Source organism: Schistosoma haematobium, chromosome 2, assembly GCF_000699445.3.
Source record: "Schistosoma haematobium chromosome 2, whole genome shotgun sequence".
NCBI classification, from domain to species: Eukaryota; Metazoa; Platyhelminthes; class Trematoda; order Strigeidida; family Schistosomatidae; genus Schistosoma; species Schistosoma haematobium.
In genome coordinates this window covers 11,975,527-12,002,106 of record NC_067197.1, presented here as the reverse complement: position 1 = coordinate 12,002,106, position 26,580 = coordinate 11,975,527, and the positions used below count along the sequence as shown (strand labels likewise).

General features: G+C 33.9%; 1 protein-coding gene across 1 annotated transcript in view; it reads right to left on the bottom strand.

Moving 5' to 3' along the window:
* Window positions 1–26,580, bottom strand: part of MS3_00000239 (uncharacterized protein) — a 95,691-nt gene that overhangs the window by 62,924 nt on the left and 6,187 nt on the right. Inside the window, exon 3 of the mRNA XM_035732730.2 lies at window positions 1,646–1,752. Within this exon, the coding sequence (XP_035585895.2) occupies window positions 1,646–1,752 (107 nt within the window). The remainder of the gene's footprint in view (window positions 1–1,645; window positions 1,753–26,580) is intronic.

Sequence of the window (26,580 nt, the reverse complement as noted above, 5' to 3'; positions counted from 1 at the left end):
GATATTCAAGCAGGCCGCCAATCCATAAATATGTCAATATCTGTAATAATGTTGAATTTTAAATATTTTAGGTTGTAAGCAGCTGATGAGGACCTAACGAAATAAAATGAATTCATATTATTCTGCACCAATCTTTGTTCTTGCTCTCTTTAAAGTAATAAGAAACTTTTCATGATGCGTTAAACTTTCAGATACCAAATTGATTCTTATATTAGGTGCAGAGAAAACATTTTAGGTTAAATTGAGAGTTTTTAGTTTATGTTATTAGGTTTTTGATTGAGATCATGAATCGATTGATGTTAGATCACCACTGAAAACCTGGAACTACCAGACGGTCGTTTCGTACTAGTATGGGACTTCTTAGCAGTGTGCATCCACTATCCCGCTCGTGAGATTCGAACCCAGGAACTATCGGTCTCGTGCGTGAACGTTTAACCTCTAAACTTATAGATTATTATATCAATCAAAAGTTTAATAAGCTCCATGACCTCATACTGTTAGTTTGATTACTTAGGTTATATGCATAAGAATCTTTCATCTTGTCATATGATAAAGAAATTATGTTAACTAAAATGATTTGTTATGTCTAGAAGGTTATTCTTGATATACCGCGTATAACGTCAGCACTGGAACGCCAGAACTATTCCAAGTCGCAATAAGAAGACAGAAGACCAATGAAAGGAATATATTCCCAGACAGTGTCAATTGTAGTACAAAACTGTCAGGTATTTATAGTTTTTAGTAAGAACAAAATCATCATAACAATCCTCCAACCCGCATATAAGGGGTTATTAGCATTGTCCAATCGGGAAGCTACATGTAGGAATTCTAGAACACTCTTCCGAAAAGTCATTGGATGGAATATCTTCGGCTCCTTCTGAGCTTCCTACAGCTTCCTCGAGTTCACCCGTGGTCCGTCGTAACATTTATAAAATCCAATTTCAAATAACACGAAACCTTCTATTCAAGGCTTCCTATTATTAATCATCAACCGTTATGCATCCCTACTCATCGACTAGTCGATGAAATGAAAATTTTCAGTGTATAATATATTCATTCTTTCTTGTCAGTAATACTTATCAGATATTTTAATGGACAGAATGTAAAAGATTTGATCTTTAACGAAGACAATAAGCAATAATCGTACTATATGAATTAAATCTAATTCAATTGTACTATTTTGGGTGTATTCGTCAATTTTCTGTAGATAACGTGAGAAATAGAGAGATAGAAGTAAAAGAAAAGGAAGAAGATACTCGTCATTAGCTTTAAAACATAAAATGAAGTCTGTAAACGTTGACCACTTCAATCTTCATTTCGGAAGTAAGTTCAATTTCATTAGTTCAAATGATTTTTTTATCTCAAATTAATGTTCAGAAAGTGGAAAAAAGGAAGCAGTAGAAAGGAGGCAACGACTGTTTATTGTTCACTAATAGTCTTGAAATAAGATTCAGTTGTTTCTTATATATAAACTCAATTTATTACGTAACACATCAAAGTAGTTGGTGAATACGATTCCTAATGAAATCAGGAAACAATATGAGTTATACGCTAGATATTTGTAAATATTCACTTGGAAAATATAAAGTTTATTCCCAAATAAATGTTACTTCTTATAAAGAAAACCAGATAAAAAAATACCTACCATTGGTATAAGTGAGTCCATTAAACCAGGAGTATGAGAACGTTCAATCCATGCAGAAAAAAATAATGGTACACGTAAATTTAGTTGAACATTGATAAGAACATTGTCTACAATGAATAGAAACCATAGACAATAAATATATATCGATATTTATTGTGTAGATTGATACAATGTACGTTAAAAATAGATAAAATTTACTATGATTCTGAACACAAGTCATTTAGACGATATTTGACGTTATCTATTTATAACATAATAACTTGACTATATAGGTTTTAGCTTTTTAGTGGACCGAAATCTGACTCCAGGTCGATTGTATTGTAGTAAACAAGAACACGAGTAGGGACAATCGAATGTGATTGAACACGAAGTTAAGGAGCATCGCACTAAAATCTCAGAACTATATAGTAAACAGTTAATTTGTACAATATCAATCCATCGTCTCAAACTTCACTGTTCCTTTTGCAAATATAAGTCCATTGTCTCAGATTTTATTGTTCATGCGTTTTCATACCGATTGGGTTCCGTTTCCGCTCTTTCCTTCTCGATCTTCTACTGAAATACATTCTATGTCTGACCGCCATTATATACTACTTATATGGATATAAGTAACCCACACCACAGTATGAATGATCGTTATTCATCCTGACTATTCGCGTCTATTATTATCGACTTAAATCGCATTATTGAATAACGGAATAAAATAAGTCAACTACGAGAATGAATTTCGGATACGTACATTTTGTACAAACATTGATCCCGACAATTAGCAAAGAAGCAAAGCGAAGAGGAGAGAGCGAAGCGAAATGGCGTGCAGTGGAGATAGCATGTGAGCCAACTCCATTTGATCAATCGTGAATCAATATTTATAGTCACACAAAAGTAAGCTACAGACATGTGATAAGTAGGATAAGATGTACACACTCATTACTTACTTATTTATTTACGACTGTTACTCCCAATGGAGCATAAGCCGTCGACTAGCATTCTCAAAATCACTCCCTACTCCGCCTTCCTTTCCAGTTCTATCCACTTCTTATTAATTCTTCTCATGTATGTATGTCCATCTATCTCGATTTTTCGGTGTGATGTGTTCTTTGATCTTCCTCTCATCCTCTGGCCTCGAGAGTTCCATGTGAAGGATTGCCTTGCGACACAGTTGGATGCTTTCCTCAATATGTGTCCTACCCACTTCAAGCACTTCTTCCTGATTTCTTCCTCTACTAGGATCTGGTTTATTCTCTCACACAGTAGGTTGTAAGTGTCTGATAGTGTCTGGTCAATGGATCCGAAGTATTTTGCGTAGACAGTTGTTAATAAACACCTGTATCTGGTGGATGATTGCTTTCGTAGTTCTGTAGGTTTCCACCCCGAACAGCGAAACTATCTCGACATTCATTCGTATTAAAACTTCTGACTATGATGATGGTTGAGAGTTGTTTTGAGTTGTTCAGTTGTAGATATGCTGCTCTTGCTTTTCCGATCCGCGCATTCACATCTGCATCAGATCCACCGTTTTCATCAGTGATGCTTCCGAGATATGTAGAGGTTTTTGCATCTTCCAAATATTTTCTGTCAAGTTTGCTTTGATAGGTGCATGATGTGTTGTATCAGTGAATGTTGTTTAATCGTTTATGTATGTTGAGGCCTACTGCTGTTGAGGTTGCTGCTGCATTAGCCATCTTCCGCTGCATTGGTTGTTGGGTGTGTGATAGAAGAGCCAGATCATCTGTGAGGTCTAGATCATCCAGCTGTATTCTAGCTGTACTCTGTATCCCATGCTTCCCTCTATATGTTGATGTCTTCATAATCCATTCAATCACCAGGAGTAAGAGAAAGGTTGAGGGTATGCAACCTTACCTGACATCGGTCTTTACTTCGAACGAGTTTGTCAACTGTCCTCCATGCACAGTTTTGCAGTTTAATCCATCATAGGAATTTTGTATGATATTGACTATCTTCTGAGACACGCCGTAGTGTTGAAAAAGCTTCCTTAGTGTTGTTCTGTCCACGCTTTCAAATGATACACTCATAAGCTACAGATATGTGATGAGTAGGATAAGATGTAAACACATATACGCTCATATAAAAACAGTCAGAGTTGATAAGTGGATAATTAAAAAGGTCAAAACATGACTCAAAAAGAATGAATAAAGTGGCCTGTCCAGAAGCTTCAATAAGTTATCGGGGCTTAACATAGTAACCGACACTAGAGCCTTTTTTTGTTCACCTGTTCATATGTATTTCTAAAGAAAACAAAAATGAAACCTTAAAATGTATAAAGATGACTTGAAATAATAGATAAAATTTGAAGCTGAATTGAAAGATTTTGATGTTGTTCGATCTTCTGAGTTAAATAGTTTAATTAAGGAGCTTTTATTGTCGTATCGGAGTAGATTTGAAGTGTCATGTCTACAACCGATGTTAATCAGCAGTGAACAAAACTAATTATCACTCTAAATTATTTATCATTTAGAGTTTTATGTCTTGTTCCAGCACAATGCATTTCAAGCGTGGTATCTTTAAATCAGAGTACTTAAATGTCAGTTCAAATTTACAATCCAAATGGTTGATTGACATATGTTTTGACAACTGAGCAACCACTTCGCCAAGCAGTGTAATTCAACCATTTATTAATAATCAAACTTCTAAAGATTTAATCCAGTAATAATAAGAACAACCAATTTTCTACGTAGCACTTTCATGTCTTATACAATAATTCGACTGGTTTATGCGAAGTGACACTAAGAATATATAACTACTGTCATTGTTTCTACTTCAAAAATGATATGATTTAAGTGGTAAGATTCAAAAGTTTATTATTCCACGGGAAATTACAGACAAGCACTGAATTGACTTCATTGTTCATAGTACAGCAAACAACAATACTTAACAAGTGAAATTCATTATACAAATCAAATTAATATCAAGGATGTCAAAACTAACTAAGTATTACAAATATGAACTATGTAAAGTAATTGTTTCTACGATCACATATATCATTATACAACAGAATGTATTCAAAACTTTAAAGAATTTCTTAATGAATGAAACTCTTGCAAATCGGATTATAAAAGGTGTGGGTTTAAAACGAGAACAGATCTATTAATTATACAGAAGGGACATAGATAAGGGAATAGAATTATCGGGATGTCAAACTAACGAAACATTTGCATTCAGTTTACTGCAGTTCAAAAGTATCAAAAGTACAATATCTCTTGAGGCTGATATTTTCACAACTTGTCAAAAACAATCTATAAACTATCCAAATTATTTATGGGGTCGTGAAACATTTTTACTCGTCCATTCGATTCAGTTTTTAGATGTTTGCTAAATCTTATAAGTATCGAGAGCAGACTCAGTTTATGGCTGGTAATAAGATAATTAACTGAGAAATGAGGAGATTTTATTGAATATGAAATTAAGTTGTAACACCAGCTAGAATGGTGTTTTCTGGTTGCCTAATCCAGTTAAAAATAGATGTCATCTTCATTTGGGTGAAGCATCAAAATCAAATTATATTTGAAATAAAGGAAATCGAGAAATAAACGGTTTTAAAGAGATAATAATGGATTATTGATATTTAAATTCATGAGTCCATTAAATCTAGAGCACTATGGGAAACCTAGATGCAGTAAACGACAATTTCGTCAAAGTATGAGACAACTCAGCACTGAGCATCCATGATCTCGCGGGTGAACAGTTAACCTCTAGACCACTGAGCCGGCATCCAGCAGTGTTAATGTTTAATTTCAACCAATTCACGAAGTTGCACAACTGTACACCATTGTCTTCAGTGAGTAACTGCCTTTGCAACAGATAAGGTAAAATTCTACCGGCCACGGTCTCTCACTAGAACTTCAGGAAATATTTCTTGAAGCCAGCCACTAGTGAGCACATGATAATCATTGTCAGAATACGCGTTCTTGTATAGTGTAATAATTTTTAATAGTTGATTTCATGAATTATTATTGATATATTAAGAATGAACGGAACGGAAATAAATATTTGATAATCTGTGGTTATTAGCTAATGGTAAACCCAATAGAACTATTTGAACCCATGAGAAGCTGTACATCTGTTCCACTCTGGTTACAAACGTCACAGCAATGAACATACAATCCTGTTGTGGCCAGCCTTACAACCTACAACCTTACAACTACGATACTTTCCAACCATAGGTGAAAATTCCGATAATCCGCAGCTTAAATTTCACTCTATCTATCTTACACAGAACAATTATAAACTAATGTTACTTCAGTGCCATTCAATAACAGGAAGACATTGTCATTTAATTAAGCATGCTCAATGATTAACGAATTTTCAAGAATAAATTTTAGTGTTATATATATATATATATATAATTAGTTAGGAGAGGTGAAGATTTGTAGCTCAGGTGGATGATTTTAATGGAGTTTTGTTCTGCGAGTTGTATGATTCGATCGTGGAGCTTTCATTGCTCTTCTGAAAGACATTACCAGCACAAACTTTAGATAGAAGTGAATAAAACCCCATCAAAATAACTAGGGGTCGGCCAAACTAAGACGTGACATCAGTCCTCAAAGTCACTAACTTCTGGTCTGAACATGTTGGTAAATGTGGACTACTTGCTTGGGGTTCGTGTGATTATCGTAACCAATAGTTGCAGACTTTGAGTGACATGTCTCACAATCGATCACAATGGCTTCGATGTTCATCTTGTTGTTCTAATCAAGTATGAAGGAGGCACCATTTATTCATTTGAACACATAGATATTGGTACAAGGAGGCACCAGAGAAATATGCGCCACACTAACCTTACTTGATTTATGTGAAGGCTGTGATACTGCCCGGGTGCCAAGACCTAATAAGTGGTTTTCTTAGGAAGCCACACCCGGAGCCCTCGACCTGAAGGTCTGATCCACAAGGCTGTGGAGCATCGTAAGGGAATGCAGTCCCGTGGTAGCCGGTGACCAACGATTGGTTCATACGCCCTTTGTTCCTTCAGGATCCTGGAGCCAGCCCATGTGCACCATTGGTTTGGAATCCCGTTAAAGCGCCGAACATTCGCTTTTCGTCCTCTTATTTTCGTAAGCAACACGCCCGCCACGAGAAGGCGATGAGTAGGCATTCCCTGGCAGAGGCTGTATATACGTGGCCGTGTGAGAGCGATTCGAGAGGGAGGGCAGGCACAGCCATGATTTGTAGTAGATGTAATCAAGTGTTTCACATGTATGTAAGCAAAACAATAATAACATGTTCCTATCAATGCTCAATCAATGATTACATCATAAAGAAATATAATTATGGGTAATAAAAACAAATAACATCGATAAAATGACAAACAACAATTTTTTCTCTAAAAAAAACAAACTGATTAATTTGAATAACGAAACAAATTTTCTTTATTTTTTTATTCTCCTTCTCATTTCATTTATGTTTTGTTTATTTATTGACTTCTCATCTAAATGTTTTTTTCTACGTATTTAATGAGTTTATGATGATGAGTTTATTGTTGCGTACGAAAACTAAAAATAAACTTTAAAAAAAAGAAGACAAAATGAAGAATAACAAATAGTACGATATCAAAGGTTTAGGTCATATTCATTTATGATGCATTTTGTTTAACAACAAAGTGTTGTGGCGATCATGACAGGATTGTGGGTTAAATTATTTCATGTTACAACAGTTGAGGAAACCTGGAAGCACTGGACGACCGTTTCGTCCTATTATGGGACTCCTCAGCAGTGCGCATCCACGACACCGCCTCACGGGATTCGAACCCAGGAAGTATCAGTCTCGCTCCAGACGCTTAACCAACTAGACCACTGAGTCGGCCGGCATCCAACTGTGGTAATGTCTAACTTCAACTAAGCCACGAAATTGAGCGATGCATCTACCATTGTCATCAGTGAGTTACTATCTCATAACTAACGCGGTTGAACTCCACTGCTTCTCACTAGAATTCCAGGATATACCTCTTGAAGCCAGTCACTAGTGAGCATATGTTGATTAGTTGAATTCATGAGTCAATTAAAGCTAGACTACCATGAAAAACTTAGAAGCACTGGACGGCTATTTCGTGCTAGTATAGAACTCCTCAACAGTGCGCGTCCGCAAAAACTCCTAATTGTATTTATTTGTATGAATGAAAACGGACGCAACTGCTGTTGAATTTAATGCATTTTTTCAATCTGTTGATAACCGATGGAATAAGTAATTCTTTTTAAGAATATGGTGTTATAAGCAAAGATGAATGGTGACTAACAGTGGAATCCAAGACGCATGATTCGTTATATTTGTGACTCGTCAGCTGGATGTATCTGAATCTCAGAGTTGATGTTTACTCAGGGATTCAAATCCAATACCATTTGCTTCAACATATATATTCCAATAACAATCAATTACTACGATCTCCTTGGAGTCAGATCTACGGGCCACTAAAAACTAACACTAATCTATTTTGTTTTTCTTGTAAATAATTTCCCCTTTTTAAAAAAAATTCTATCTTCATTGTTAATAGGTTTAATAATAATAATAATAATAATAATAATAATAATAATAATACTGAATTTTATCGATTGTAATGTGATTAAATAGTTTTTGTACAATAAAACGTAATTGAATTCCAATTACTGGTTAATGTATTGCGTAATCATCTTGAATATAATAGAGATATGAGAATTTGTATCCAAGTTGGAAAGAATAACTTTATCACAATGGACTATTGATGAATATATACGCATTGTATTTATTAATTAATCGAATGTCATTAATCTAGGCCTTTTTATATATATGGTTTTTAGAGTTTATTTCTATCTTATTCATTATTATATGTCTGAAGTTTATATTAAGTTAAAAAAAAAGAAACATTTCATTGCCAAATTCAATATGGCATGATCTCATTTTCTTCATCAGTTCATTATGTGTAAACGTAATGTGTAGAAACTCTGCCTGAAGCCCTTCTCAGGCTACTGTCGATCTCAAGCCCGGATAAAGAAGGAGTGTTGGGCATGTGGTTAGCCACCCCATCCTGTAGAAGACTAACTCGCGAAAAAAAAACGCTAACCAGAAAAAAATAATTCAGATCATTTAAAGTCTTTCCTGGGAGTTAAAAGGTCTTCATTTAGAAGAGTTATGATGCCTCATGGTGAAAGTCGAGTTCCTTTGGAAGCCACGAGGCTGATGCCTCTTATGACAAGCAAAGCAACCATTAATTTAGTTACATAGAATGCTCGTACAATGTGGTAGACTGGGAGAGTCTTCCAAATTGCTGCAGGAATAAAAGAGATACAACTTGAAGAATACTAGTCGGCGGCCTATTCTCCAGCGCAAGTAAGTAAGTAATGTATAGAAAGTTTTGATTCCAAATAGATATACTTTACGATCAAATCAGCAAGAAATCTGACAACCAAGAACGAAATTTTATGCAACATTCAATTAATAATGCCAACTTATATTCACTAAATTAGAAATGCTACCAATATATTGAACAATACACATTGTTGATAAATATGAACATTTAGATATATGAAGATAACATGTATGAATTTTTAGTTGTCTAGAAAGATTTTGGAGGTGTGGTGTGCGCTACTTATATACACATAAGTAGTTTCTTTATACACCAGTATTCCCATTGATAAATGCTTAGAATTCATTAGTGGTTTACTTGAGAACGACAATACTCTTTTTGACAGAGGTCCTTTGAGCATCAGCCTAATCATTAGATCCTTAAAACTCTGCTTAAATTCGACTCTATTCACTTTTAACGGGATGTTATACAAATAAACTAACGGTGTAGCAATGGGATCCTCCGTGTCCTCGATTGTAGCCAACCTTTGTATGGCACATGTAGAATCAAATATCGTCGCCCACGATATTATACCACGAATTTGGCTTAGATATGTAGACGATACATTTGTTGTGGTAAAAACGACTCACCTAAGATCTTTTTCAAAACGAATAAATACATTTTTATCGCACATCAAATTCACGAATGAAAATGAAAATGCACATGGTGAGCTACCATTCTGAGATTGCTTAGTGAAAACAAATTTAAATGGAATTCTAAATCTATCCATCTACTGAAAGCCTATACACTCTAATCGCTATATTGACTTTTATTCACCACATCCTTTCAGTGCTAAGACCTCGCTAGCCTTAAATCTTTTTAGAAGAGCTAACAAGATCATCACATCAGAAAACAAACAAAAAGAACAAAAGAATGCAGTTAGCATCTTACAATTTAATAATTTTCCTATAAAGATTATCAGAAGTATATTAAAACAAGACGGTTTAGGGTGTTACAACAATAATTCGAATGCAATGCCATGAATTGGTACTGCGGTTCTACCATATCGTCATGACACAGCAGAACTCCAAAGAATTTTGAAACAACACAGAATTAAAGTAAATTACAAAATAACGAACACTCTACGTAATACTTTAGTGAGCCTGAAAGAAAAAATCCCTTTCATGTCCACACAGAACTGCGTCTACAAATTAGGTTGTATCGATTGTGATATCTATTATATTGGAGAGTCATCACGAGAAATCTTGAATAGAGCCAAAGAACATATTAGGTACACAAAGAAGCCTCCTAACAATCCCGTAGAATTGGATAAACTTCAAATTAGATCGGCAACAGCAGTTCATGACATTTTCAACAACCACCAAATTGTTTTCAAAAATATCAAAATATTGCAAAAAGGCTTTCCAATTACAAAGAAAGGAGAGTAACTGGAACGTCCCATATAATGTTTAATCCTACTTCTCTCAATAGAAAAGAAGGCCTTACCATACATCCTACTCGGACTATCTATCCTAGCCATTCAGTCTGATCTTATTTACAATTCACACTATCATCTCACAAACTAAACTCTATCTTTTCTCACCATAAATGTTATACAATTTTTCATCCTTAAACAATACACACATACATACACACAAATTTACATACATATCACTTATGAATCACCTTGACCGAAATGACATGACATCAACTTGTTCAGACCTGTCTTTGGTTGATCAAATATTATTCTTGCATTGTTCCGTTGTACTATTTAAACTTGGATTAATTTTAAGTTGGCTATTTATTCTCTGAAGAAGCGACTTACACTAAGTCCCGAAACGTCGGAAAATCTAATTTTTCTACTCATTGGGATATTACAAATGTATTACTTATTTATAACAATCTACCCAATGCTGAACTTATTCGAACTTATCGAATCAAATCTTGGTAATCATACCTACATAAGTAGTGAATAACGATAGTCAGGTCTAGAATGTATTTCAATTGAAGATCGAGAAGGGAAGAACGAGAACGGGAAGCAATTTGTATGAAAATGCAGAAACAATGAAATCTGAGACAATGGACTGATATTTGCAAAAGAAACAGTCGATTGTCCCCGATCGTGTTCTTGTACACTACAGAGGTAATATCTAATAGTTTATGAATTTATTAATGTGTTTATAAATGTTCCGTTAAATAGCTATTGTCCATTGATGCTGGTGATATTCATTTTGATCGAGGTGATTAGAGATTACAAATCATTTGATAAGTTTATAAAATGCAATTAGGATAGTTGAAACACGTTTTACGAATTACTAGCTAGCAACTGTCTTTGATTCACTATGGTACTTCTCACAGAAGTTGATTGTGAAAAGTTAAATGATGAGTGAACTAATAATTTATATAACTTAATGAAGTAATTTTTGTAAAATACAGTCCTTATTGACAACGTTTGTGATGTAATGATAATATCTGAATAAATATGATTCAATAATTTCATCTCATCTATCAAATCTTGCAGTTCACAAAGGAAAATTTTTTTAAATTGTTGAACAAATAGTTGTTGGTAGTTTTAAATAAACAGATCCCAGCAGAGGAAGTAATCAATAAGAAGCGCTGGAAGTGGATAGGACACACATTGAGGAAAGCACCCAAATGTGTCACAAGGCAATCCCACACATGGAATTCTTAAGAGCGAAGCAGGAGAGGAAGACGAAAGAACACATTACACCGAGAAATGGAGACAGACAGACATGAGAAGAATTAATAAAAAGTGGATAGGACTAGAAAGGAAGGCGGAGGACAGAGTGGGTTGGAAAATGCTGGTCGGCAGCCTATGCTTCATTGGGAGTAACAGTCGTAAATAAGTAAGTTTTAAATAAAAACTGTTTTCAAATGTAATAAAAAATGTGTGAAAATAATAAACATTTAGTTCAATTTAGTTAAAGGATTAAAATAAGCAAGAATAAAGAACACTGCAAAGAAGAAAGTTCATAACATCTCATGATATATAAGATATAACAGAAATTTTACAGATTATGATCTCTTTAACTGTTAAGTATATATATATAACTCCACCTCAGTCAAATTACTTCATTTAAACTTGTAAACAAATAAAATTAAGTTAGACCACCATGAACAACCTAGAAGCACTGGATAGTCGTTTTATCCTAGTATGAGACACTTAGCAATGCTCATTCTTCGGTTGGGATCGTAGATACACACTGCTGAGAAATCTCATACAGTCATCCAGTACTTCCAGGTTTTTCACCGTAGTCTAATCATAATAGACTCATGAATTCAATTTATAAACTATTATAATATTTACAAAAATCTCATTCTAAAAATAAAATGTTAATTTATTCAATTCATTTTGTTTCTCAACTACTATTAATTAATTAATTACACTTACAATTAATCAATTTTCTTTCCTGTTTAAAGTCATGAAAGTAAAAATAAAATTTTATTCATGCCAACATTATAGTGATTTTTTTGTTTTTTTTTTAAAAAATTTTTTATTGGGTATGATTTACCATGTCAACATATATATGCAACTATTATATAATAATAATAATAATAATGGATTCCTTCTACTCAGATACAAAATACAAAATTAAAAAAATTTTTTTTTCTACAAAAGAAAACAAATGAAATTCTTGATTAATAGAAGAAAGAAACAAAAAATAAACGATATTTTCTTTCTCTCTTAATCAATTTTAATCAGCTAATTATAGTGATGAATCGAAATTAATAAATAAAAATCAATAAATCACAAAAGTACATTAAAAAAATTTTTTTTGCATTGAGATCATGAACCGATTGATGTTAGACCATCTTTGGAAACCTGGAAGCACTGCTTCCATTAAACTCGTCTTATTCATTACTTTTGATTAATTTTACGAATAATAAATTGTTATAACTTGTGGCTTGTGTGCTTTGTTAATGTATAACGTGATGGTACCGCCAATTAGGGAGCAGTGAATTATTGATCGAACCAATGACGCATAAAACCCGTGCGAGCAATCTAGAGTCTTTGTCGGTCCTGCTTCCTGCCTAACCCAGCCAGTTAAGTCAAGAACACCAATCTCAGTCTCTGAGGTGTGAATCATTTATTTCAAACATATGGGGTTTATATAACAATCAAACAGACCACATCGTACCATAAAATAGGAAACTACATTTGTACAAGATTTGGCTAAATGTGGTTGTTAATGTGGGAGGTAGTAATTAATAGACAGGGCATAATTCAAGAACGGTAGATCGAAAAATAATAGTTTAGTTATTTAACAATTATACGATAAAAATATACGTATAGTATTGGCCCATAAATGGATCCCAAAAGTTACCATTCATTATTCTTATAGGGATATAACATAAATCATATATTTACAGCTGATTTTAATTCCTGTTCTTAATCATATGTAACTATATGTAATAATTAACTGATTACAAAAATGTATCTTAATTTTTCAGATGCTACGTAACTATTTGACTGTTATATTGTTAATGTGATTCATCACCATCTATTTGATACCGGCTTTATACTCTGTTGTAATATATATTAGTGCACAGTCCTAGTAAAGAATTTCTTCGCTTATCTTTTTAATAATGTATTAAGCAAATCTTTCAAAACAATTTGAGCGAGATGAGTTTTGAGTCAGTTGAAGCTAGACCACCACTGAAAACCTGAAAGCACTGGAAGGCCGTTCCGTCCTAGTATGGGACTCCTCAGCAGTGCGCATCCACGAACCCGCCCCCCGCGGGGTTCGAACCCAGGACCGACTGGCTTCGCGCGCGAGCACCTAACCATTAGACCACTGAGCCGGCATCCAACGGTGTTAATGTCTAACTTCAACCAATCCACGAAGCTGCGCCATCGAACGCCATTGTCTTCAGTGAGCTGATATCTCACAACAGACCTGGTTGAACTCCACTGGTGACGGCTTCTCACTAGAACTCCAGGAGGTTCTCCTGAAGTCAGTCACTAATGAGCAGTTGATTATTATCAGAATGAGTTTTGTGAAGATTTAAGTAAATTTCACAGGTTGTAATCATTTGTTAAATTACAATCAAACAGTTGGGTTTCCGTCTAGGCCTAACTTGATTACTGTTTAAAAACGATCAAGAAGATTCTAAAATAAACAATTTCAATGAAGTATAGGACAGAACAATAACGAATATATGGCAATACTTCAGTGATAATAATCTTTAGGTTATTATGAGAAAGAGCAGATTGAACTTTCAGGTAATTTCATATTTCGAATACAATTCCAAAAGTAAAATACAATAAAACAGTTTGCATTGTAATACATAGAGTGACTTTGAAACACAATAAAATTAGCAGAGTAAAATGATAATGTAAATCTAGTAATAACAAATATCGTTGTGGGAATATAAACTAGAAAATTGTAATTTAGATTATGCTTTAAAAATAAGAACTAATATGTCATAAAAACAAACTAGATGGTATGTGCGCCCCCAAATGCCCTGGTACGGCCGAAAGTGGGAAGAGTCCGCTCTCCCTCTCCAAATGCTCTCACATGGCCACACGTATAAAGCCCCTGACAGGGGAGTCCTACTCACTGCCTTCTCGTGGCATTACTGTTGTTTACGAAATTGAGAGGATGAAAAGCGAATGTCTGTCGCTTTAACCAGGTTGTTGGAAACGGAGAGTCCACCTAGGGGAGTTGGAAAACCCTGATTCCAAACCGATGATGCACATGGGCTCCAGTATCCTGAGGGAACAGATCGCGTATGAACCAATCGTTGGTCACCAGCTACCATGGGACTGCATCTCTTTACGATGCTCCACTGCCTTGTGGATCAGACCTTCAGGCCGAAGGCTCCGGATGTGGCCCCCTAAGAAAACCACCTGTTGGGTCTGGACACCCGGGCAGTATCACAGCCCTCACACAAATTAATTGAGGTTTGTGTGACGCATATTTCTCTGGTGCCTCCTTGTACCAATATTTATGTGTTCAAATAAATAATAATGATAGATTGTATGTGCTCTCCTCAGACGTTTTTTGGCGAAAAAACTCTTTCAAAGGTATTAAGTTTAACCTTTTTTGTTAATCAAATTGGTAACTGAACTCCAGATCAAAATTGTTTTAGATGGTGTTTAAGTAATCGAGATTGAAAATCAAGTTAAAATTGTCATTCATTTTTCGGTGTCTATAATACAAAAAGACAATGATTTCTGTTACAACCTGACGTTAGGCGATAAAATGATTGAGATTTTTGAAAAAAATTATTCAATCAATTTTGTGTCAAATATATAGTTCGATTGTTATAATCAAAATGGTACATTTTCATCCAATTTTTGACAGATCATAATTTTTTTAAAATTCAAACAACTTTGTATTTATCAGTATGGGGTTGTAGAGATTATTATGTTTCTGATTGAGTTCATGAATGAACTGATATTAGACCACCACTGAAAACCTGGAAGCAATCGATAACCGTCTCGTGCTAGTACGAGACTCCTCGACAGTGCGCATACATGATCCCGCCCTCGGGACTCGAACCTAGGACCTTCAATCTCGCATGGGAACGCTTACCCTATAGACCATTTAGCTTGAATCCAACTTTGTTAATGTCTAACTTCCATCGATCTTAGATGAGTTTCTGGAGTTTTAGTGAGAAGCTGTGACCAATGGAGTCAAGCCCGTGTCGAGTAGAGAAGAGTATCTACCTCAGACAATGGATGAATGGTTGCGCAGCCACTCGTGGATCAATGGAAGTTAGACATTAACGCTGTTAGATGCCGGCTCAGTGGTCTATATGGTAAACGTGAGCGCTTGAGACCGAAGATTCTGAGTTTGAATCCTGCGTGCGGGATCGTGGACGCGAACTGGTGAGGAATTACATACTGGGACGAAACAGCCGTCCAATGCTTTAAGGCTTTCAATGGTGGTCTAACATCAATTATTAGTTACCACTCTCACTGCATTAAATACTACTGTAGTGAACAAAAACACCAGTGGGGACAATCGAATGTATTTGAACACGAAATTACAGATCATTTCAATAAAATCTGAGAACCATATAGTAAATAGTTAATTTGCAAAATATCAGTCCATTGTCTCAGATTTCATTGTTCATGCATTTTCATAACAATTGCGTTCTGTTTCCGTTCTTTCTTTAACTATCTTCTGCTGAAATACATTATTTGCCAGACTACCGTTATACACTACTTATATGAATATAGGTAACCCACATCACACTACTTCTGTTGTTCTACTATTGCATGCTTTTAGTCTTTATGGAATCAAGCAAATATTTAAAGTAGAGGTGAACGTATCGAGTTGATATTCAATAGTTTTGTTTATTACAATTTCAATATCTATAAGAGTGATTTAATAAAACAATCTTAAGCTATCAATCAAATAATGCCACCTATGTCTTTCTCATTCAAGTCAGATTAATCTACTAATGGATAAAACAACTGGCATCAAATTTAAAATGAACAAAAATATTATATTTTCTCGTGAATATATGATAAATCCTTGTAAGCATTTAGGCTATAACGACTAGTTTTAGCTTATGTATATTACCACAAGTTTTCAGTAGCTTTTCATAGTAACTCGAGCGATCCCTGGAAAAATTTGTTTGCATAAACAGTTTTGTTACGTAGGTTTGAATATAATTGGACACAATAGAAACTGCTCACAATAATAATCCCAATTTATGCAGTAAAGTAATAGATACGAATTCAACAAAGATTCTTGAAGATTTAACGAAATGAGTGTAACTTTTATTATTCTGAAGAATAGTTAAAGTAGTTTCGTCATTGGTCGTAATGATTACAGTAACACACTCATATATTTTGTGTTGTCAATGTTTATAATAGAACAATAGATTAGAATTCATTTACAATGAAATTTAAATAAATACTGATTCTTTTATCGTCAAAATCTATCAGTTGTGTTCTCCTGTTTTTTCTTCTCAAATGAAGCAAGACCACCATGGAAAAGCTGGAAGCACTGGACGTCTGTTTCACCCTATTATGGGACTGCTCATAAGTGCGCATCCACAATCCCGCCCTGCGGGATTCGAATCCAGGACCTATCGATCTGTATCAATCAAATCATTGCTTAATGGTTTAATTTATTAATTTCTGTTGTTATATGCTGAAATTATTATACATATTTCTGAAATTTTATATTGTTTTAAAGCTTAAATCACGAACTAATATTAGCCTGATCAATATTGAAAACCTGGAATCAATAAACGGGAGTTTTGTTCTGGTATGAGACTCTTGTTCAGTACGAATGGAGTTTTTATTTTAGTCTGAATATAATTTTCATGGGCTTCATATCTCAATGAACAGTTTATTGTACTTAGTCTAGTATGCAACTGAATGCTGAAATAATTACTCTTAATTGAATTTCATTTCGGATTTTTAAAAACCATTTAAATATATTTAACAAAAATCAACCAAATTTATTTATAGTTTGTAACATTGCTTTCATAGGCTTACTTTTCGTATTATTGGAGATGAAGTACGCATTAGTTATCAGTACGAGGTTGTGAAGATTATTAAATTTCATTGACAATATGAACCGATCTAAGTTAGACCACCACGGAGAACATGGAAAAACTGGACTTCTGTTTTGTTCTAGGATGAAACTCCTAGATAGGTCTTCAATGGTTGTCTAACTTGAAGTGGTCTCTGACTACCAGAGTTCTAATAGGAAGCCGCAAACATTGTAATTCGAATATGTTCATTGTAAGGCAGTTATCAACCGCAGACAAAGGTAGATGATCATGCAATGACGTGAATTGATTAAAGTTAAACAATAACACCGTTAGACAACGGCTAGGCGGTCAAGGGTTTGAGCATTCGCTCGCGAAACCAAAGAAACTGGATTTGAGTTGCGCTTGCGGTGGCGTAAACATGCACTGTTGTGGAGTTACATTCAAGGACAATACAGCTGATCAGTGCTTCTAGGTTTGAATGGTAGTCTAAATTAGATGGATTCATGATATCAGTGAAATATATTATATTATCTCCAGAAATCTTATTAACTAATAAGTACTGGATTTTTTTTCATTTTATAAACAGTCATTAGTGTTTACCAATTACATATATATATCAGGATGATTGAATAGTTCTTATTTAAACTACAAGTTTTTCACCTATTAATACTACAGAAAGAATAAATTAACAGTATATTATGAGGGAGTTATTTCTGCTGTACTCTATAAATTAAATAAGTATAATATATGTCTCCCTTCAGATATGATGAATATTAAAATTACTACTAGTAATAATAATAATGTTAGTGCTAGTAGTAGTAGTAGTAGTAGTAGTAGTAGCGGTAGTAGTAGTAGTAGGAAAAGAGTGATGTAAATCTTAAACGTATAAACATTCAATTGAACAATTGTTCGAAAAGTTAACCAGAAGTAAATAAAGATAATCAAACATTATGATCGGAATTTCCCTTATGTATTTTGTCAATGTTTGTTTGTAGATGTATAAACTAATCTTTATGAATAAATAATTACTCATGAGATTACTTAATGTAGAAGGTCTGAATGAAAGAAACAAATTAAGAAAAATAATACGAAATACTATCTTTGGACTACTTTTGTTTTATAAGCAAAGATGGATAGTGGTTAGCAGTGGAGTCCAGGATGCACGTTTCGTCCTATTTGGGACTCGTCAGATGAATTTACCTGCATCTCAGAGTTGATGTTCACTCTGGGACTCGAACCCGGTACCGTTAGCTTCAAACGCCAAGTGAATTACTTTCGTTTTTTTCATTTTAAATTACTTTGTTCATAGTTGCATTATGTTTATGATAATTCAATACAAACTGAAGAAATTCAAATACCTCGATGTCTACGGTAATTTTCAGCTAATTAGTTAGCCATTGACCTCATATTGTTTGGAATTCCCATAATAGGATGAGAAAGGTGGGATTAACTCAGCTCTAGTTTAATATTTTTGTTTTGAACAATATGCATATTGTAGAAGAACGATTTAAACGAACACGGGAACATGTAAATTTGTCGCTTATCCAGATGTATAACGGAAAGCGGCCAATGTAAGATATCCAATATCAGTGCTCATAGAATGCTTGTTTTGTCCAAAATACTGTCCTTACCTTTCAAATTATATATACATTACGTACAGAAATAAATGTTTAATTATCCCTCGGCATTCTATACAGCAAAACCTTGATGAGAAATTTAAGATTGTTGGATAATTTGATGCTAATCCTAATATTAAAGGGCCAGATGAAGAGTGGAAGACAGTAGTAAACATTTCGACCAAATGTCTTCATCGATTTTATTATTATTTTTGATACAAATTCACAACAGTGATATCTGCATACAGACTATTTAAGTATCGAAATTGTGTTTCTGAGGCATTTTCAGTTGACTGTAATATATTCAATCGCTAAACAATAGAAGTTCTCTTTCTGTTCAATGAATATTGTGGTACTGATAAAACAAAATTGGCTCCATATTGTCACCGAGAATGTTGAGAAAGTTATTTTTAAAGAAAAGAAATGAAATAAAACATTCTAAATTGGAGATGGTTTGTAAAGTTATTCTAACTGGCACCATTTTTATTCAAATACTGTTTACGCTTTATTAACTGCAAAAGCTAGATTGGTTGAGTATTAAAAAGCAGGAGTTAAAGTTTCGATATGTATATATGTTGCTTTAGTTAGGCATATAGTAATATTGGAAGAGAATTAATATGTGAGTAGCAGAGTTATTTAGAAATCTCTTTGAATTTTTTTGTCAATATTAGAGTTACTTGTATATTTGACTTAGGATCGTAAGGTGAGTGTTCTTGTGTTCGAAATAATGAATGAAAATGAACTGAAGTGGGGCATTTACTGAGTATTCACTGCTACATATATGTATATAACTTCGCCTGTATTTCTTTTACTGTAACTGTTGGTTCCATGACCGGGTTTTATGAGAGGTTGCAATCGATCATAGAGAGGTGCTCAGGGAAGAACTTGATCATTCTGATGGGGAACCCAAACTCCAAATTCGGAATGGACAACACTGGGTAACAAGATATAGTTGTTTGAAGTTAGATATTAACACCGTTGAATGCCGGCTCAGTGATTTAGACTTTATGGGTTCACACATGAAACTGAAGGCCGCAGGTATGAGTTCCGCGTGCGGGGTTCTGAATGCGTAGTGCTGAGGAGTCCATTATTAGCATGATATGAGAGTCCAGTGTCTTCATATTTTTAGTGGTGGTCTAACATTAATTGATCAGTGATTTCAATGATATTTAACAATCTTCTCAAGTCCTTACTGGCAAAGCTTCAATATATGTTTCCAATCAGTAGTATCAAAAGAAATAGAGGATTAGTTTCACAACCAGAAGCCAATTAATTTATGATAAACGCTTCTCCACTCTTATATAAGATATGCGAATATTTGGACAACGTAGGGAATTATCCAAGTCTATCTCAGCTATCAGTAGTTGTAAATAAATTCATAATTAGTTGGACAAGTTAACGCTTCACGTTTCATTTATAACTGAATTCCCATAATAGTCTACTGACGATAAAAGTGACAGAAATAAGAATTATAGAGATCTTTACAAATTTATCAGTAATGCTAAACTTTATCCTAAAGACTCATATCTATCTTTATTCAAGCTGATAGACTGTAATTTGATCTGGTATTATACTAATATATCAATTTTTGAAAGATTTATTAATCAGTTTTTAACTGACAGCTCATCAAAGCCATACAAGCTAAATGATAATTAAACAACTAATACATTACTATATCTTTAACAATATCACTATGCTTTTAACTCGAATGAATTAAATCAAGATAATTGTTGTAGAATAATGAGTTGAAAAAGATAACATTGTGCTCATCATAAGATCATCATGACTTGAGATTGATATAATATCATCAAATGATATCCCTTTACACAGAAGATTCAAGCTAAAACAAAATGTTTTCGTTGAGTCATCTCATTTTCATTTTCAAATCGCACATGGACATGTTTAGGTATATAAATTATTGTTACAAAGTATTCGGCAAATGAGTTTTATTGTATAACTCTATATAACATTATATCCAATAATCATTCTAACTACACCATTTGTATTATCATTCTAAATTAATGGAAACATAAAAAACAAATTGATTCATTAATCACTTCAATGTATAATGAATGAACATTTATGCCTATGAAGTCTGTTTAGTGAGGTAAGTGAATTAATACGTTTCAGTAAATGATACTGTATATGATTATGTACATTAAACTTAGGATATGACATCAATGTAACAGATACGAATAATCTATTAAATAAGAAAAAAAAATCACTGAATGAGGGTAGTGATAAAATATCAATATTAAAGCTTATGATGAACAATGAGACGTGAATTGAATCCTAAATACCACTGTAAAGGAATATTAAAAATGTAATCTACACATAGATCAATTATTCCATACATCAAGAGTGACAGATTAAGTGCATTGCCCAATATGATGTAAGCTCTTACTTAAACTACTCTATCGTTTTTCTATGAAATTGTTTTTAAAGCAAATTTTGATAGTAGCTAGAAGTGTTATGGACGTGAATGTCATTGTGTTTGAGACTTAGTTGAATTTTCGTGTATCCAAGTGCTGGTATTTGCACAAGAACTTGGATCTAACACCTTTACAAACATCCAGTGCGTTGCCCATTTAGTCAGTGAGTCCAGACAGCCACTCAGTTGTGCAACGGTTCGATTTACGGTGTGACCATCAATACTGGAATTCAGATTGATAAGTCTTCTAATTGAACGCTAGATTCGGCTATTAAGCTCTTCTAGTAACCCTCAGGCTAAATCTACACAGCAACCTGAACACAAAAGAAAAGGCAAGAAATGTGGAAGAAACGTATTACTCTAAGGTTCGTTTATGTACAGAAAATCTAGGACATTTATAGTACTTTAGATGGCCTCAGGCTTCCGCGAATTTCTGGAACCCTTCCAAACATAGTAGCAGGACAGGTATTTATTCAATCAAAAACGCGACATGCGATTTTTCACCTTCTAGATGTTTCTGGCGAAACTTTTATTGAATGCTGATTGGACAAGATGTTTCTCTGGGTTTTCAAAGATTTTTTCAGCTTCTTTTGAGGAATTTTCTGGATCTCCCCAACATATATATATATATATATATATATATATATATAACAGGACCTAAAAATTCATATTCATTCATCTATGGATGATATCTACATTTGTTTTATCATAAAGATAAATAGATATTCTATAATAATATTTTCCATTTTTCTCTTGGAAACGACCACCCATTTCACACAGTACTACTATTGTTACTTTTATTATTGTTAACAAAAATATTTAGAATTGAAAATATTACAAAACAAAAACAACTGAGATTTGGTCATGATACTCGTAATTGTTACAGTCACAATTAACTTTTTTGTTTAGTAGATGACAAGGAAATAGTAATTTGTGTGTTGTATTTATTAAACGTTACCATTAATCCACAAAAAGAGAATAACAGTTAATTGAACAGATAGAGATTAACGTTATTCGAAAAAAAGAAGATATTGTTGAATTAAGCAAAGATGGATAGTGGCTAGTAGTGGAGTCCAGGACGCGCGTTTCGTCTTATTCGGGACTCGTCAGCTGGTTGTACCTGCATCGTAGAGTTGATGTTCATTCCGGGTCTTGAAACCACGAGATTGATCATTTGACGTCCTAAATAACAATGGGAAAATACAAGTAAAACAACACCAAGTGAATTTAAACTTCACCCCATTGCACATGCAGGTGGCTATCAGGACTCAGTAGCTAAGTGGCATTTGGAACGAACGGTACAGGGTTCGAGTCGTGGAGTGAACATCAACTCTAGGACGGAGGTACATCCAAGTAGTATGAAACACGCGTCCTGGATTCCACTGCTAGCCACTATCCATCTTTGCTTAAAAAGCTTGTGATTTAAGGCTATATCGAGACAATCCACACAGGATGCACATATGCCAACATGAGACTGATCAATTACAGTCCTAAATAACAATGGGAAGATATAAGTAAAACAACACCAAGTGAATTTATACTGTTGAACTGCTTCAAAAAAGCTATTTTTACGTAGTCTATGCTCGAATATTATAAATTTGGATTATGGCTATTCATTTATTAATGACTTTGAATCAACAAAAGTTCGTGTTATTATGAGGGAGTTTGTATAGACTGTTATATTTTATAAATTAAGCTTAAGATCATTTAGCCGTTAAGCTGTCGTCCGGAGAGAACTTAATATTTGACCCAATATGTAGGTCATGGATATGGTTAGTTGAGGAGTTCTATACTAGAATGAAAATGTTTTCCAGTGTCTTCAAACAATTTGTACTATAAATAGTGAAAAGATTTTATAATCCTTATAAGTGAAGATTAGTTGAATTATAGACATCAAGATTGCCTCGAGTAATGCTTCATAGCTAGTGTTTAGAACTATATATATATATATATATATATATATATATATATATATATATATATATATATATATATATATATATATATATATATATATATATATATATATATATGAGTATATTGTGTGAGCTATAATGTATATTTATGTGACTTCGGTAAAACTACTTTGAATGTACTTTAAGTATAGAGTGGTTGCTTAATCCTTTGGTAAATTAACCAAATTGCGTGGAAAAGAAAACATTCAACAGCTAGAAAGAATAAATAAACAAATTTCATTTTAACTGTTTTTTGACAAGTGTCTGGTGGTGTAAAACTTAGTTTCGAGGCTTTCTATGAAATGTCTCCGATCTAGAGACATACAGTGTACATAAATTATAGAATCACTTAGGTTCATAGTCATTTTGAAGTCGAATCTTTTGGCCAATTAGTTGCCATCACTCATTCAAATCAGTTAAATAACAAACGAAAACCATTTCGCTCAGTAAGTAATAATTTTTATACTGTATAGTTTCCACATCATACCGCTCTTGAAACCGTTTTCTATACAAATCTGATCTAGCAAACAGAGATATATATTAAACTTAATGCCCTGGTATGGCCGAGAGTTGAGAAAGTCAGCTTTCCCTCTCGAAATGCTCTCAAATGGCCAGGTGCATACAACCACGGCCTTCTCGAGACAGGAGTAATAATTACGAAATTGAGAGGACGAAAAGCGAATGTCCGGCACTTTAAACGGGTTGATGGATTAGGAGACTCTACTTAGGGAAGTCCGAGAACCCTAATTCCAAACCAATAGTGTAGATGGGTTCCATGCTCCTAAGAAAACAAATTGCTTATGAACCAATTGTTGGTCACCGGCTGCCATGGAACTGCATCCTCCGACGTCGCTCCACTGCCTTGTGGACTAAACCTTTGGGTCGAAGGCCTGGGGTGTGGCCCACTGGTGCATGTGTATTCGGTGCCTCCTTATACGAATGTTGACGTGCTCAAATTAATAATAATAATAAGTAATAAAAGAAACCAGGTAATACAAAATCATTATTAAACTAACTTAATGTAACTATTGAGTATTAAATGATGGTTTCGACTGTTTGCTCAGAAGAATCAAATCACTTTCCTATAAATATAAAAAGTCTATGAATAATCCAACATAGAATACTGGTTGGTAAGTAGCAATGGAACGCGTAAACTACTTCTCTGATTTTATCGGTTACAGAGGTTCTGATCTCTTGACAGTCGTTGAACTATTGAAGTGGAAATAAAACCCTGGTTTAGCTTTATCTAAAATTCTTTACATGTGGTTTTATAACGCATTGATAATAAATCCAGTTTAGATGAATGTATGACAATCTTATCGAAATATACACCCCATCTATCCTCGTATATAATTATCGATTTAAATAACGGGATCAAATAAGTCGAATACGAGAATGAATTCTGTATACTTATATTTCGTACACTAATCGATCAGCACAGACAGAGAAGCGATGTGGAGGAGGCGAAGTGAAGCGGAGAACATCGTCGGAAATATGAAAACCAAAGCGATACGAAGGTAAGTAAGCCAACTTGTTTTGATAAAGCGTGACTCGATATTTACAGTCAGACAAAAATCAGTTACAGACACGCAATGAATAGGGTGAACAATTAACATATATACGCTCATATAAGAAGTCAGTGTTAATAAGCAAATAACTGACACAGTTGAAATATAACCTGAAAAGAATGAATAAATTAGTTTGTTCAGAAATTAGAATAACTCCTGTGGGTTTAATATGGTACATATTCATGTTGTATCATTTGACAAATAAACTATTCTCAGAAGGGGTTTTGTGGAGATGTTACAAATTTCACTAGTTGAAATCATGAGTCAATTGAAGCTAGACCACCATGGGAAACCTGGAAGAACTGGAAGGCCGTTCCGTCCTAGTATGGGACTCCTCAGCAGTGCACATCCACGATCCCTCCAGACTCGAACCCAGGACCTATCAGTCTTGCGCGCGAGTGTCTAACCATTAGACCATTGAACCAGCATCCAATGGTGTTAATGTTTAATTTCAACCCCTTCTGATAATAATCATCTGCTCACTAGTAACTGAATTCAAGAGGCATTTCCTGGAGTTCTAGTGAGAAGCCGTTACCAGTGGAGTTCAATCAGGTCTATTGTGAGATATCAGCTCACTGAAGTCAATCGTGTACGGTGGAGGAATGAACTATTCAACAATGTAGATTTTTACCATTAATATTAGTTTCCTATATATAGATGTTAAAGAGAAAAAGAAATCTTCTATTCCATTATATTTATTTAAATTTGACAATATCAGAATAAATCGATTTTATTTTGTTTTTACATTACATATAGTTTACTCAACAGATTCTTTCTCAAACTACCATCCCATTAATATATTTATTCTATTTAGTTTTGTATGGTACAATTAGTCTATCTCTTAGAATTACTATAAGTATTATTTTGTTAATTTTTAAAGCAATAATCTATTTTGCCTTCTCATAATGAAATACAGTATTATCAGAATGCGTTTTGTAGAGAGTTTTAGAGATTTCACAGGTTGAATCCATGAGTCGATTGAAGCTAGACCACCACGAAACGGCCGTCCAGTGCTTCCAGGTTTTCCATAGTGGTCTAGCTTCAATCGACTCATGATTTCAACCTGTGAAATACAGTATGACTAGATTACTATTTATGCTTATCATTTATACTATGAATAAGATACCGCATTATTTTCTTCCTTTAAATTTACATTTTGTCTTATTTGATTGTTTTCACCAGTCGCCTAAAAGAGAATGAAAGACTAAAGTCATAATAGAAAGTTAGTTATATGCTTTAAGCTTAATGATTTGGCTCTTTATAAGTGAAAGGTTTTATTTCATTTAATAGTCAATTATATGATACACAACTGTTTCAAAAATTCAACTTGTTACGCCCTTATCACAATTTATTAACAATAAAAGAGACCATAATTGAACCACTTCTTTTCTCTACTAAACTATATTCTCTTTGACTAATGATTCTACTGTAGTGAACATGAATACAAGTGGGGACAATTGAATGTATTTGAATATAAAATTACAGAACATCGTGTTTACTACACTACATATTTAATTACGATTTCATCTATATTACAATAATATCCATGTAACTTCATTATCATGGCCATTAGCATAACATGTTTAGTCTTCTTACAAAAAAGGATTGATTTAA